The 14,069-nt window shown below is 46.8% G+C and overlaps 1 protein-coding gene across 1 annotated transcript in view; it reads left to right on the forward strand.

Annotated features, from left to right (window-relative positions):
• Positions 1-4,545: 4,545 nt before the first annotated feature.
• OSBPL10 (oxysterol binding protein like 10) overlaps positions 4,546-14,069 on the forward strand; it is a 494,148-nt gene continuing 484,624 nt past the window's right edge. The window contains exon 1 of the mRNA XM_029589416.1: positions 4,546-4,934. Coding sequence (XP_029445276.1) covers positions 4,726-4,934 — 209 coding nt within the window. The 5' untranslated portion in view covers positions 4,546-4,725. The remainder of the gene's footprint in view (positions 4,935-14,069) is intronic.

Below are 14,069 nucleotides of genomic sequence, written 5' to 3' on the forward strand. Positions count from 1 at the left end.
GTGTATGAATGGGAGCCTGCCTTGGATGGGAGGATATGACTGGCTGCCTGGGGGGATAGGTGTGTTTGTGTATGAATGGGAGCCTGCCTTTGATGGGAGGATATGACTGGCTGCCTGGGGGGATAGGTGTGTTTGTGTATGAATGGGAGCCTGCCTTGGATGTGTGGATATGACTGGCTGCCTGGGGGGGATAGGTGTGTTTGTGTATGAATGGGAGTCTGCCTTGGATGTGTGGATATGACTGGCTGCCTGGGTGGGATAGGTGTGTTTGTGTATGAATGGGAGTCTGCCTTGGATGGGTGGATATGACTGGCTGCCTGGGGGGGATAGGTGTGTTTGTGTTTGAATGGGAGCCTGTCTTGGATGGGAGGATATGACTGGCTGCCTGGGGGGGATAGGTGTGTTTGTGTATGAATGGGAGCCTGCCTTGGATGGGAGGATATGACTGGCTGCCTGGGGGGATAGGTGTGTTTGTGTATGAATGGGAGCCTGCCTTGGATGGGAGGATATGACTGGCTGCCTGGGGGGATAGGTGTGTTTGTGTATGAATGGGAGCCTGCCTTGGATGGGAGGATATGACTGGCTGCCTGGGGGGTAGGGGTGTTTGTGTATGAATGGGAGCCTGCCTTGGATGGGTGGTTATGACTGGCTGCCTGGGGGGGATAGGTGTGTTTGTGTATGAATGGGAGCCTGCCTTGGATGGGTGGATATGACTGGCTGCCTGGGGGGATAGGTTTGTTTGTGTATGAATGGGAGCCTGCCTTGGATGGGTGGATAAGACTGTCTGCCTGGGGGAATAGGTGTGTTTGTGTATGAATGGGAGCCTGCCTTGGATGGGTGGATATGACTGGCTGCGTGGGGGGGATAGGTGTGTTTGTGTATGAATGGGAGCCTGCCTTGGATGGGTGGATCTGACTGGCTGCCTGGGGGGATAGGGGTGTTTGTGTATGAATGGGAGCCTGCCTTGGATGGGTGGATATGACTGGCTGCCTGGGGAGATAGGTGTGTTTGTGTATGAATGGGAGCCTGCCTTGGATGGGTGGATATCACTGGCTGCCTGGGGGGGATAGGTGTGTTTGTGTATGAATGGGAGCCTGCCTTGGATGGGTGGATATGACTGGCTGCCTGGGGGGATAGGTGTGTTTGTGTATGAATGGGAGCCTGCCTTGGATGGGTGGATATGACTGGCTGTGTGGGGGGGATAGGTGTGTTTGTGTATGAATGGGAGCCTGCCTTGGATGGGTGGATATGACTGGCTGCCTGGGGGAGATAGGGGTGTTTGTGTATGAATGGGAGCCTGCCTTGGATGGGTGGATATGACTGGCTGCCTGGGGGAGATAGGGGTGTTTGTGTATGAATGGGAGCCTGCCTTGGATGGGTGGATATGACTGGCCGCCTGGGGGAGATAGGGGTGTTTGTGTATGAATGGGAGCCTGCCTTGGATGGGTGGATATGACTGGCCGCCTGGGGGAGATAGGGGTGTTTGTGTATGAATGGGAGCCTGCCTTGGATGGGTGGATATGACTGGCTGCCTGGGGGGATAGGTGTGTTTGTGTATGAATGGGAGCCTGCCTTGGATGGGAGGATATGACTGGCTGCCTGGGGGAATAGGTGTGTTTGTGTATGAATGGGAACCTGCCTTGGATGGGTGGATATGACTGGCTGCCTGGGGGAGATAGATGTGTTTGTGTATGAATGGGAGCTTGCCTTGAAGGGGGGGGAGGGATGAAAATGTTTTGCTACCCTCACCAATCCACAACAAGCTCAAGGTTACTAGAAATCAAAAGTTTTCAGGTATGGGAAGACAGTTATTTTTCCCTTTTTTAATTATTAGGTGTATGATGTATCTGCTATTTTGAAATATTTTATTGCAGTTTAGATATTTTTAAAGCTCTATATATGAGTTCTTAAATTACTGGATGATGTTCTATTTGTCATCTTTTTCGCAATATGCTTATTATGATTGATTTTTATTTCTTGATTTTATTTTTTGATTTATGAGGATTGGTGATGTTTCTGTTTTTCCATTGCTTCATAATTTAGAGTCTACCTTTCTGGAGTTTCCAGTTCACTTTCTGTCTACATATTTCTATTTATATTTTATGGTCTCTTTATTCTGTATTTGGTCAGGGTCTGTCTGTGTTCTGCATGTGTAACCGAGGTGAGGTATTCTGCTAGCATGTATAGTTTCTATGCAGGAATTTAAAGCAGACTGGTTTGTTCTGCTTTCCTAATATGAGGTGTTTTAGGGCCTGCTGTAATATTTGCCTTTTCATAGATAAGGTTGTTCCTGTTTGAGTGCTTACTGTTGTGGTATGGGATTTTTCTATATTGTTGGCTGTCCAAGGGCCAAACCCACACCTAAGATGCATTACAGTAATACTATATGGGTTCCAAGTGTCTTTTTGCAGGATTTTCTGGTTGGCACCACAGCAGTGCATGTTTTTCTGTACAACAAACTGGTGCAGGCTACAGGGCCCAGCTGACATCAATTTTATGCACCAGTAGGTAGGGAGGAGCACGCGAGGATCATTCCTGCACAATATAGACATTTTAGACCTGTGGATGGGGTAAAATAGGTTTGGAGGGAGCAGGGCCTTGTTTGGCTGTGGAAGGGGGGGGGGGGATTCTGACACCTTTCTATTGTGTGTTGAAACTACAGGACTTGAGCAGCACCCTATAGACTAACCAACTTGTTAAAGCATGAGCTATCGAGGTTAGTCCACTTCGTCAGATGCATTTTGTGTTGGTAATTGGGGAAAACAATACAAATTTTGTGTTAAAAGAAAAAAGAGAACGGGCGGTGGGGGGTGTGTGCTAGCACCGGCCCTGCAGGGATCTGTACCATGTGACCTGTGGATCTCAGGACCTCCTGAACCGGAGTGGAGGGAAAAGCCTCTGTTTTACATCCTGCTGCAAGGGATGCTAGGGTTCAGCACCCTATGTGGATATTAAGTTCCAGGGGGAGGGAGAGAAAAACCACAGAGCGAGGGGTGGTTAAAGAAAAGGAAGACACTGCTGTACCTGGCTAGTCTGTGTTTAACCTTCACACACACACAGCTTGCGGGGGGGGGGGGGGGGGGGGGGGGGGGGGAGAGTTAAATGAGAGGAAAAAAAAAAGGGGGGGTGGTTGGTGAGTTTGGTTTGTGCGAGCTTGTTAAAAAAAAAGAAAAGGGGGCAAGGGCAAAAAACTTAAGGGAGCTTAATTTCTTCTCTGAGGGGACCCAAAGGAAACACTGGGGGCTGGAAGAAGAATGGGTGGGGAAGATTTATTTATTTATTTATTTATTTATTGTTTTTGTTATACCGAGTTTCATGATAGGCATCACATCAACCCGGTTTACAAATAACAAGGAGTGTAAAGCATAACGTAACGTAAAAAACAATATTTTCAATAAGAACCTTGAACTTTAAATACAGTGAATCAGAAAAAGGGAGAGGGAAAGTTACAAAAACAAGGAAAATAAACTTGGGATGGAAGGGGAGAAATTGAACAGCACAATATTTACATTTCAGCCTATTGATACATTAGAATAGCAAGTGAAAAAATAAGACTATGAAACGGTACATAGGTAATCAAATGAGTAAATATGACAGTTGTGAATGGTAATAGTATGATAAATATTCAGCAGGAATTAGTGAGAGAGGGTTTGAGGTTGGTTGATTCGTGTTTACATTCCATTATTGCATACGAGTTAGTGCTAGTGAGAGGAGGTAATGTACCAAACACTGGCACGGGCAGAGACATGGCCTGCCGAGACTCTGCTTCTCTCTGCCACAAGCAGGATGGGCACAGCTCGCAGCCCACCGAGTAGTATCTGCATTTCTCAGCCGCCAGCAGGATGGGCGCTGCTCGTAGTCCACCGAGTCTCTGCCACTTTTGGCAGGCTGAGTCTCTACTCCTTTCAGCTGTGAGTAGGATGGGCTCCTCTGGTGGCCCCACATGGCTGCTCTTTGCAGCATTAGGCAACTGCCTAGTTCACCTATGGGGACGCTGGGAGTGGGGGAGGGAGAGAGAGGGGGAGAAGTTAGCTTCTGGAAAGGGGTGGGGTTAGTGGTGTGGCTGTAGTAGCAGTTAGGAGGGGGAGAAAGTGGTGATGGAAGAAGGAAAATGAGCAGTAATTGTCCTCTCTCAATAGTCACTAGCACTCCAGCCACAGAGGCTGGAGTGGTATTAACAGCAAGAAAACCTGTGGAGTAAATGGGTCACTGCTCTCCAAAGCCTCCCCCTCCCCTCCTGTCCCTTGTCCTGACAGGGGAGTGACTGGAGCAGGAAGCAGAGGGCTGCTCTCTGCTGAACGAGATTGCACACTGGCCAATAGCAAAGGAGCCCAGGCTCCCTAGTTGGCCGTGTTTAATCGGAGTTTACGGTGTCTGGTCAGGGGGGGGGGTCACCGCACCACTGGTGTAGAATCTGGAGTGTCCGGTTCAAAGCCGGGCAGGTCGCCAGCCCAGCCGAGCAGTGAAAGGGTGCGGGACTGGTCTCGCTCGGGGCTGACTGTGTATATCCGGGTTGGTGGAGGAGGGAGAGAGAGAGGAGAGGGCGGGGATTTCCTCGTGCGGCAGTGAAAGTGCTTCGGGAAGGGGGAGCTGAGTGAAGCCGCCAGGGGAGGCGGGATGCGGAGGTGGGGAGAGCAGTAGCAGCAGCAGCGCTGCCGGTGCCTGGAAAGGAGCATGCGGTGAGCAGGGGGGAGCGGCGCATCGCTGCACTCAGCCCCGGCGGTCATGGAGAAGGCGGCGGCGGCGCAGGGCAGCAGCGGCGGCGGCGGGGGCAGTAACAGCAGCAGCCGGAGCAGCAGCAGACCCACCTCGGCCGGCTCCTCGCCCTCCTCGGCGGGCCGGGGGCTGGTGGGCGGCGGAGGCAGGACGAGGGAGCGCGTGGTGGAGGGCGTGCTGAGCAAGTACACCAACCTCATCCAGGGCTGGCAGAACAGGTAAAGAGAGGGCACGCCTGCCGGGCTAGCAACATTGCCTCTGGGGGTTGATTCCTTCCCCCCCCCGATGTCAGCTCCTACCCTCACTTCTCCGTTTTCCGAGAGGCCAAAGGCATTTTGCTATGTGCACGTTTATGAGCTCAAGGCTGAACTTCTCTCGGACATGCACTGGCCTGGATCTGCTGCTTCCCAAACTGCTCCCTTTGCGCTGCAAGGTCCGGCACACCGTGACCTTCGGGCAGGGGGGGGGGGCATGGCAGCAGCCTGCTTTCTTTAGTAGCCAGTGGTAAAGAGAGGACGGCTGCCACGCTGGTGCTTTGTAAGCTTTTTTATTTTGTGGTAGTTCCTGCGATTCTTTTTTTTTTTTTACAGCTCTAAAGCAGATCTCAGATAGAAAAGTTTCCAGTAAGTTTAGTGGCTGTAAAGGTCAAGTATACAGCGGGTAATAGCAATGTCTTTTTCGTTGCCAAAGCAGCCATGTTCGTTAAGGATATTAATGCTTCGGAAGGAAAGGAACTTCCTTTTTGTAAAATTTGATTATAGAAATAAAATGCGTGCCGTCCTTGCCAGCTAGTTAGATGTGCAGCCTCTCTCCCTGCTGAAGGGGCACGCGTGGGTGTCTGCCGACGCTTTTAAAATAGCTCTGTTTGACTTCTTACAGAAAGTGTGGTAAAAGGTGCTGATGCTCTCCAAAGACCCGGGATGCACTGAAAGTGCCCTTCCTTTTTTTTTTGCTCAGCTTCAGCTTTGCGGATGTGTGGCCTTCAGAGAGAGCCCCCGCGGTGTTGGCCCCCCTTGTCCTGGCGATGGAGTTGAGCTAAGGCAGAGAAGGACAGCAATGATTTGGCATATTCGGTGACCTTTGCTCCAGAGGAGCATTCCTTGCCACGTCCACAGGCACCGGGCCACTGACAGCGCACCGTGGTATTGCCCGGGGGGGGAGCGCGCCCTCTCCCCCTCCCCCTGACACATCCACGGAAAGTGACAGCTTGAGCCGTGGGACCCCAGGATGCAAGCGGAGCTCGAATTCTCGTTTCCACCTGGGGTGGCTTTTGTTCAGAGATCGGTTTTAAGTGGAAACGTGAATACGATGACTCTGCTCTGCGATTATCTCAGGAGAAAGTCGCTGAGATTTTTTTTTTTTTAATTTTTTTTGTAGTCATTTGGGTCTCGGTCACTTTTTGTTTGTTTGTTTTGGTGTTTGTTTTTGTTTTTTTATGGTGCGGGGTGGGGCGCAGTAGAGCCGGCGGAAGAATGGCAGCCCGAGTAATAGATCAGCTGTTTTTTTTCCTGGAACACTGTGTTCAACAAATTTTTGCTGACAAGTTGGAAAATAAGGAATGAAGTAGGATTTGCGGCAGTCTCGCTGCTTTGGTCAGCCTGGGAACTGTGTCATCCTCTTGTGTTTTTCCTGCGGTTTGCCTCCTTCCTGGACAGGTTTAGGCCGGTCCTCCTCCTCCTCCTGGGCTGCCGTCTAGCAGTCCTTCAGGGACCATTTCATTATTCCGCATTCCTTGTATATATTAATAATTATGGTTGCTGGGAAGAGGAGCAGTAAACTCCTTGCTTCCTCTGATAAGAGTTCCTCCTTTAGACCTGCACCCCTCCCTCTGCCAACTTTCCTACCTGCAGGATTCCAACAAACTTCCCCTTTGACTTGTAAAAGAAATATTATAAGCTACAGACTAATATGTGACCCAGATTTTGTTTTGTTATTTACTTAAATGCACTTGGTTTGTGTTAATGCAGAAATGCAAGTGAGGTTTGACTTTTTTTTTTTTTCTTTTTCTTTTTTTTAGGCCTTTCTACCTTGCATTAGGGAGAGAAGACCATGTCATAAATGCTTGAATGTTGAGATGAATGTGACTGTCACTGCTTGATGCTTTCGTGTTTCACAGAGTGATGGGCGGAAGGCTGCTAATCGAAAGTTATTTATACAGGGCATAGGGTTTAGGTTTAGAAAGGAAATGAATGAGTTTCGCTGTAGGGCAGTTTTTCTTACTCATATCAACTGGTGAATTAAAATGTTTGTTCTTACACGGTGCAAGTTTTGGAGCTGTATGTTTGCACTTTGTGTCAGCTGCCTCGTAGAATAATAGTGGGATAAGTTTATGCGGGATAAAATTTCACTGTAGTAGAATAGCTTCACTGAAATAAGTGATACAGCATTTCAAGCTGTTTTTATTTCTAGCGGAAGCTGTTTTGGTTGCCTATAATAATCTGGGCTATGAGAGGTCTGAACCCAGCATCCTGTTTCCGACAGTGACCAGTTCATAATTACCTGGCAGATCCCGGGAACAGAGAGAGCTTTCCCTGGTCTGTCTGGTCTAAATGTGATTTGGACTTTTCCTCTGGAATTTGTCTAAATCTTTTTTTAAATCGAGCTAGGCTAGTCACCTTGGATCATGTCCTCTGGCAACAGATTCTACAACTTGATTGTGTGCTGAGTGGGGAAATACTTTCTACAGTTTGTTTTAAATACCTCCAGTACTTGAATTTAATGCACGGTGAAGTGCCTGAAAGGCAGATTATAACAATCAAATAAGTCTGCTGCTTGTTAGTGTTATTTGCAAGGGTAACTAATCATTCATTTACCTATTTTCACCCCATTCATGATTTTATAAACTTAAGTAATCTCTTCTCTTGTCATCTCTTCTCCAAGTTTGAATGGCCCTAACCTGCATAGCCTCTCATTATAGGAGAGCTGATCCAGTCCTTTTATCGTTTGTTACCCTTTTCTGCATGTTTTCTAGATCTGCGGTCTCTTGAAATGGGGTAACCAGAACTAAACGCTGCATTCAAGGTGTGGATGCACCATGGATCATATATCATGCACAACTAATAGTTTGGGGAAAGTTGGCACAGAGTTTTGTTCATTTTACAGAGGACAATGTTCTGAGCTAGTCCTCCATGCGTGAGCAAAGGGGTATGTATATGTATGTGTGTGCATGCTTCACTGGCATAATCACACCTGTATACTTTCAGGAAGTGAAGAGCAGAATGACATTCCTTTAGTTTTGTTATTGTGTTGTTATTATAATTACACCACTTAGAGTTAATAACATATTGTCATGAGGGCAGAATGGTTTATCAAGAAATCCTTTTCCTGGGGCAGTGGGGAATGAGATGCCACCTCAGATCTTGGTCAGATGTGTGTTTTTAGCATGTTTCTGTTCTAGTGGCACATTTTCTGTTAAAAAGCAATTTTTTATTTTTTTTTGCTTCCTTGGCATTTTGGTATCTACAGTTTGTCAGTGCTAGAATCACAAACCCTATTAGTTTACCAGCTTAATAAAGATGGTGGTCAATTGAAGAGCTTGTCCAGTTAAGTTTGGGACGTAATCAAACATACCTCAAGTTTTTTTAAATTTCCTGGGCTGCCGAGCAGATAAATTTTAGCTGGGTAAGCCATTACCTGGCTAAACCTTCCCCAGAGAAAAGAATGTGGCATCGTGGGCACCCTGGGGGCTGGGCTTCAGTTTCGCCAGGTAATGCTGATATTGAGTGCTACCTGGCTGAACTCACCCAGGTAAGTCCAGCTCTTGCAAACATTGCCCTAAAGTTAGCTGGGTTCACTTTTACCTGGCTAACTTCCCACTCTCGGCACTGCTCAATTTTTACGTATTTTCGGGACTTTCTAAAACTGTGCTTCTGTAGCTTGGAACCAGCTTGGAATATTACAGTCAGAAGCAAGTACCTTCTGTATTTTTAAATTTAGAAATAAATGTGTATTGTGAGGGATCTAGGTTTTAAAATCTTGAGTTGTGTGCATGTGAAAATAGGAAAATTTAGAGAATCTTCCTTTGGCCTCAGTTCCTCATAATTATTGAGCACTTGGCCAGATTTGTGTTGGGACTTTTTTTTGTTTTTTTTCTGGCTATAAAAAAAAAAAAAAAAGGATATTTAGATTGACTCACAGCATGGGGCTGGTGCAATAAATGCGCGTAGAAAGCAGGCGCTGAACAGTCAGCGCCCGCTTTCTTAATGCGCCCCCAAGGGGGAACCATGCAATATTTAAATTAGGGGGTCACGTTAGCAAGGAGGCGCTAGGGTTGCTTGCGCGCCCCTAGCGCCTCCTTGCTAACGAGAACCCGATCGGTTTCCCTAACTCGGCCGTCTGCCGGTTAGGAGAACCGACGCTGGGGGTTCAGGAAATGGACGCTTGTCAGTTGAGCGTCCGTTTCCTGCATCCGACTGTCAAGGGTTTTTGTTTTTTTTTTAAAACTTGTTTCTTTAAGGTTTTCCTCCTACTTAATATCGCAACGATTTTAAGTAGGAGGAAGTACAGAAAAGCAGATTTTTTTTCTGCTTTTCTATACTTGTTTTAAATGCATGCAGCTATTTGGAGCAGGCGTTAATAGCTGATGGCTAAATGTGCGTCCAAGACGCACTTTTTTTATTTTTTTTGCATCGGAGTGAATGCCTAATAGCCTCATTCACTATTAGATTCACTCTGCGTTGGACGCGCGTTGAATATGCGCTAATCCCCTTATTGCATTAGGAGATTGTTTAGCGCCTATTCAACCCACATCCGACTGCAGGTTATACAGTGCGCTTGGCCCCCATGAGAGCACAAGGAGTCCTTCCCTTCCCCTCTTTACCTGAATTTCAGTGATTGTATTTGTATCATTTTGTATTGGATATAGGGAACCCCCCTCCTCCCCCCCAAAAAAAAAATGTTCTTTTTTAGGTTTCAGTGCACAAGATGTTTGGGTGGGGAAGACGCTGCTATTATGTTGATATTTTTGAGAAAATGTTTTAGGTAATGCTAAATTACCACTGGCATTTTTAGAGGTATGAGCATTGTATTTTATACCCCCTCACGCAGGCTCCCACTCACTCTCTCTCTCTCACTCGCGTGCACACATACCCCCTCATACAGGCTTCCTCTCTCTCGTGCATACACCCTCACATAGGCTACCTATGTCTCTCGCTCACACGCCCCTGCACACTGGCTCCCTCTCTTGCTCACACTCCCTCTCTCATATAAACACATCCCTTCTCACGGGCTCTTGCTTACACACACACACATACACGCAATCCCTTTTTTACATACATCAGCTCCCAGTCTCTCTCACACTCATACACTCCTTCACAGTCTCCTCACATAGGCTCCCTCTCTCTGGCACCCACACCCATGTACCCTCACATGTGCACTCTCTCTCACCCCCCAGGTTCGCAGTCTTACACACACAGGGCCTGCTTCAGCTCCGCTCACAGCATGCTGGGGCCTGCTTCATCTTCACCATGAGCGGGAACTTGCGGCACGCCGGGGCCTGCAAATTCTGTGCAGAAAACAGAATTTCTGCACAGCTGCGCAGGAGGGGAATTGTGCACAAATTCTGCGCTCTGTAGTAGCACAGAGTCGACCCCCCCACCCCTCCCCTGGACTAAAAATTTGGAGTTTTCTGATTGAGTCACTGGTGTGTAGGAAGAGGTATAAATTTGGAAAGGTTTTGGTGAATTTTGCCTTTCTGCCCCTGCCCTTCATGAAGTAGGTGGGTAATAGGGACCTCCAGAGATGTGACCAGCTGGAGGAGCCAGCCTGCACACTGGCATGGCCCAGGGACCCTCCTAGTGGGAGTGGGACCCTGAAGGGGCATTTCCCCTCCAAGGGACATGCCCGAGGCTGTGTAGAAGGAGAGTGGTTCCTCCCCCCCCCCCCTTCTTCTTCCTCCTGAGGAACCAACCAGGAGATGAAAAGAAGAGGAAGTGAGCCAGGAGTGTGAGAGCAGGGGTGAGTCTGAGATCAGGATTGCCCTAGAGTATCCTTTGAGTGCAGTATTCTGGGGAGCCTGCACTGGGAGGAAGATTGTATGGAATTCAGATGGAAGGTCACTTGAGTAAATCTTGTAAATAGGAGTTGCATTATTTATTTATTTATTTATTTTTGGTTTTTATATACCGGAAGTTCCTGTATACAATACATATCACTCCGGTTCACATTTAACAGAAATAACTATCGCCGGGGAGGCGGTTTACATGGAACATATCGAATATAATGAACGGATAATAATCAAGGTAAAATCTATTATAAAACAACTAAGATCAACTTAGAAAACAACTTGAAACATATAACTGACGCAATATAAACATTACAATAATGCTGTAAGACAAGGCTGAAAGTTTGTTCTTCTTGCTTTTAGCTCTCTGGGAAAGCTTGATGGAAAAGCCAAGTCTTGAGTTTCACTTTGAAAGTAGTATGGCACGGTTCAAGGCGGAGGTCCGGTGGTAGTGAGTTCCAGAGAGACGGGCCTGCTGTGGATAGAGCACGTTTCCTCGGGGTAGATTTAGCAGGTTGGGTGATCATTCTATTCTGGTATGCCCTTCTGGTTGGTTTGTTAGAAGAGTGTAGTTGAAGCTGGAAAGTTAAGTTGAGTGGGGAGATGTTATGTAATGCCTTGTGAATCATCGTGCAAGTCTTGAACTGAATCCTATATTTGATGGGAAGCCAGTGGAGATGCTGGAGGATTGGGGTGATATGGTCCCTTTTTTTGGCATTGGTAAGGATCCTTGCAGTAGCATTCAGAACCATCTGGAGTGGTTTGGTAGTGTATGCTGGAAGGCCTTGCAGGAGTGAATTACAGTAGTCTAATTTGGTAAGGATGATGGCTTGGAGTACTGTGCGGAAATCCCTGTAGAGTAGAAGGGGCTTTAGTTTCTTTAGCACATGTAATTTAAAGAAGCATTCTTTTGTATTGTTATTTATGAATTTATTGAGGCTGAGTCTGTTGTCTAGTAGAACTCCCAGATCTCTGACTTGAGGTGCGGTGGAATATCCTGAGGCGTCTGGAGAGTTGCTGGATGTTGGCGGGGTAGAATGCTCCGGTGCTATTATGAGAATTTCCGTTTTTTTGGTGTTTAGCACCAGATTGAGGCTGGTTAGAAGATCGTTGATGGATGATAGGCATTTTTTCCAGTAGGCCATGGTTTTTTGTATGGTCTCCGTGATAGGGATGAGAATTTGAATGTCATCCGCGTATAAGAAATGGGTGAGCTTGAGGTTAGTAAGTAGATGACAGAGTGGTAGAAGGTAAATGTTGAAGAGGGTAGGGGAGAGTGATGATCCTTGTGGTACCCCCATCTTGACTTGGATGGGGTGAGATTCCTTGTTGTTTATCTTAACTTTGTATGTTCTGTTCTCTAGGAAGGACTTAAACCAGTTGAGAGCTGCTCCAGTGATGCCGATGTCTGTTAGTCGTTGTAGTAGGCTAGGGTGGTTCACGGTGTCGAACGCTGAGGAAAGATCCAGCAGCGCGAGGAGACAAGGATGGCCTTTTTCGAGATTGAAGATAATGGTGTCCGTTAGTGTGGCTAATAAGGATTCGGTGCTCTTTTTCTTTCGGAATCCATATTGGTTATTGGTGAGGATATTGTTGTCTTCGAGGAATTCAGAAAGTTGTCTGTTGACGATTTTCTCCATAATTTTAGCTAGCATAGGGAGGTTAGCTATGGGTCTATAGTTAGCCAGATCTGTAGTAGGAAGGTTGGGTTTTTTGAGTAGAGGTTTGAGCAGTGATAACTTGAGTTGGTCAGGAACTTGGCCTTGGGCAAGAGAGCAATTAATGATATCGGCAACTGGCTTGGCAATGATGTCATGGATAGAACTCAGCAAGTTTGATGGTATATGGTCTAAGGGGTGAGAGGACGGTTTTATCTTCTTAATGATATTTGCTATTTCTAAGGTGGATGTGGGTTCAAGAGATTCGAGCAATGCTGTGTGTGTGTTGGGTTGAGAAGCGGTTGCTGTATCTGATTATTGGCTGTGGTTGCTTGCGAAGCTTGCTTGCGGTGTTGGCCCTTTGAGGGGGGTTACAAGGGCTGTGATTTTGTTGTCGAAAAAGTCGGCAAGTTCTCTGGCTTTTTTTAGAGCTTGGTCATCTGGGATGTTTGGTCCGGGAGGTTTAGTGAGGGCTGAGACATAAGAGAAGAGTGCTCTTGAATCAAATGAGAAGTGGTGTATCTTTTTGGAGAAAAATTCTCTTTTTGTTTTGTTGATTTCGTTTCTGTAGGTGTTGAGGCATGATTTGTAGTTGAGTAGGGTTGTTGTAGATGGGCTTTTACGCCATTGGTTTTCCTTGCTTCTAAGCTCGTGTTTACGAGACTTTAGTTCTGTGGTGAACCAAGGTTTCCTGTTGTCTTTGTCCGGGTTGATAGACTTTGTTGTCAAGGGACATACTTGATCTGCAACCTTGTTGGTGATGTTGATCCATGATGAGGTTGCTGAGTTAGCGTCGGTGAGGTCCAGATTCATTAGTTCTTTGGCTAGGTGTTTACTTAGGTGATCTCCTGAACACTGTTTCCTGACTGAGATGTTAATTGTTTGGGTTGTTATGGGAAGGGGCTCAATGATCTTTAGCATTGAAGAGATGACTCGGTGGTCAGTCCAAGGAACCGCAAGGCAGGTTGGGGTGGAGTGGGATGTAAGACCTTTGTTTATAAAGATCAGGTCTAAGGTATGACCAGCTTTGTGGGTAGGTTCTGTCACAATTTGTCTGAAACCCATATGGTTGAGGGAGGAGAGAAGGGTTTTGCAGTTGGAGGAATGAGGTTGGACATCCACGTGGAGGTTGAAGTCTCCCATCAAGATAGCCGGTTTTCCTGAATTTAAGTGTTTTGCTGTTAGTTCTATGATTGGGGAGGGGTCTGATTCTAAGAGACCGGGAGGAGCGTAGATTAAGGCGATAGTCAGATGTTTAGAGTTGAATAAAGCGAATTCCATATTGGCTATGGTATTGGATGTCTGCAATGTCAGACCTAGTGATTTTTTGATTATGTCCCCTTCAATGTGAATTTTGAGAGGGGTATACTAAGCAGTGAACCCCATTCCTTAAACAGGATTGGGACTGAGAGATGAGTGGAAGGGTATCTGAGAGTTCAGACTAACTCTTACGGTTGGTCCATGGGATAGTAATTGTGTGGAAAAAGGAGATATAATTATGTTCCTGAGGTCATATCTGACGACTGTGATTCTGATTGTGGAAGCCCATGACATTCTGCTTTATTCAGTGAGTAATGAGGTTACCTGCTTCACAGCTAGAAAATAAACTGTTGGACCTTTGCAGCATGGTGTCCTTCATCTTTACTGAGCCAGCACTGGGGTGAGGCATGGGATCAGAGCGCATGGAGGGGAGT

The sequence above is a fragment of the Rhinatrema bivittatum genome, chromosome 2, assembly GCF_901001135.1.
Source record: "Rhinatrema bivittatum chromosome 2, aRhiBiv1.1, whole genome shotgun sequence".
Taxonomy (NCBI): domain Eukaryota; kingdom Metazoa; phylum Chordata; class Amphibia; order Gymnophiona; family Rhinatrematidae; genus Rhinatrema; species Rhinatrema bivittatum.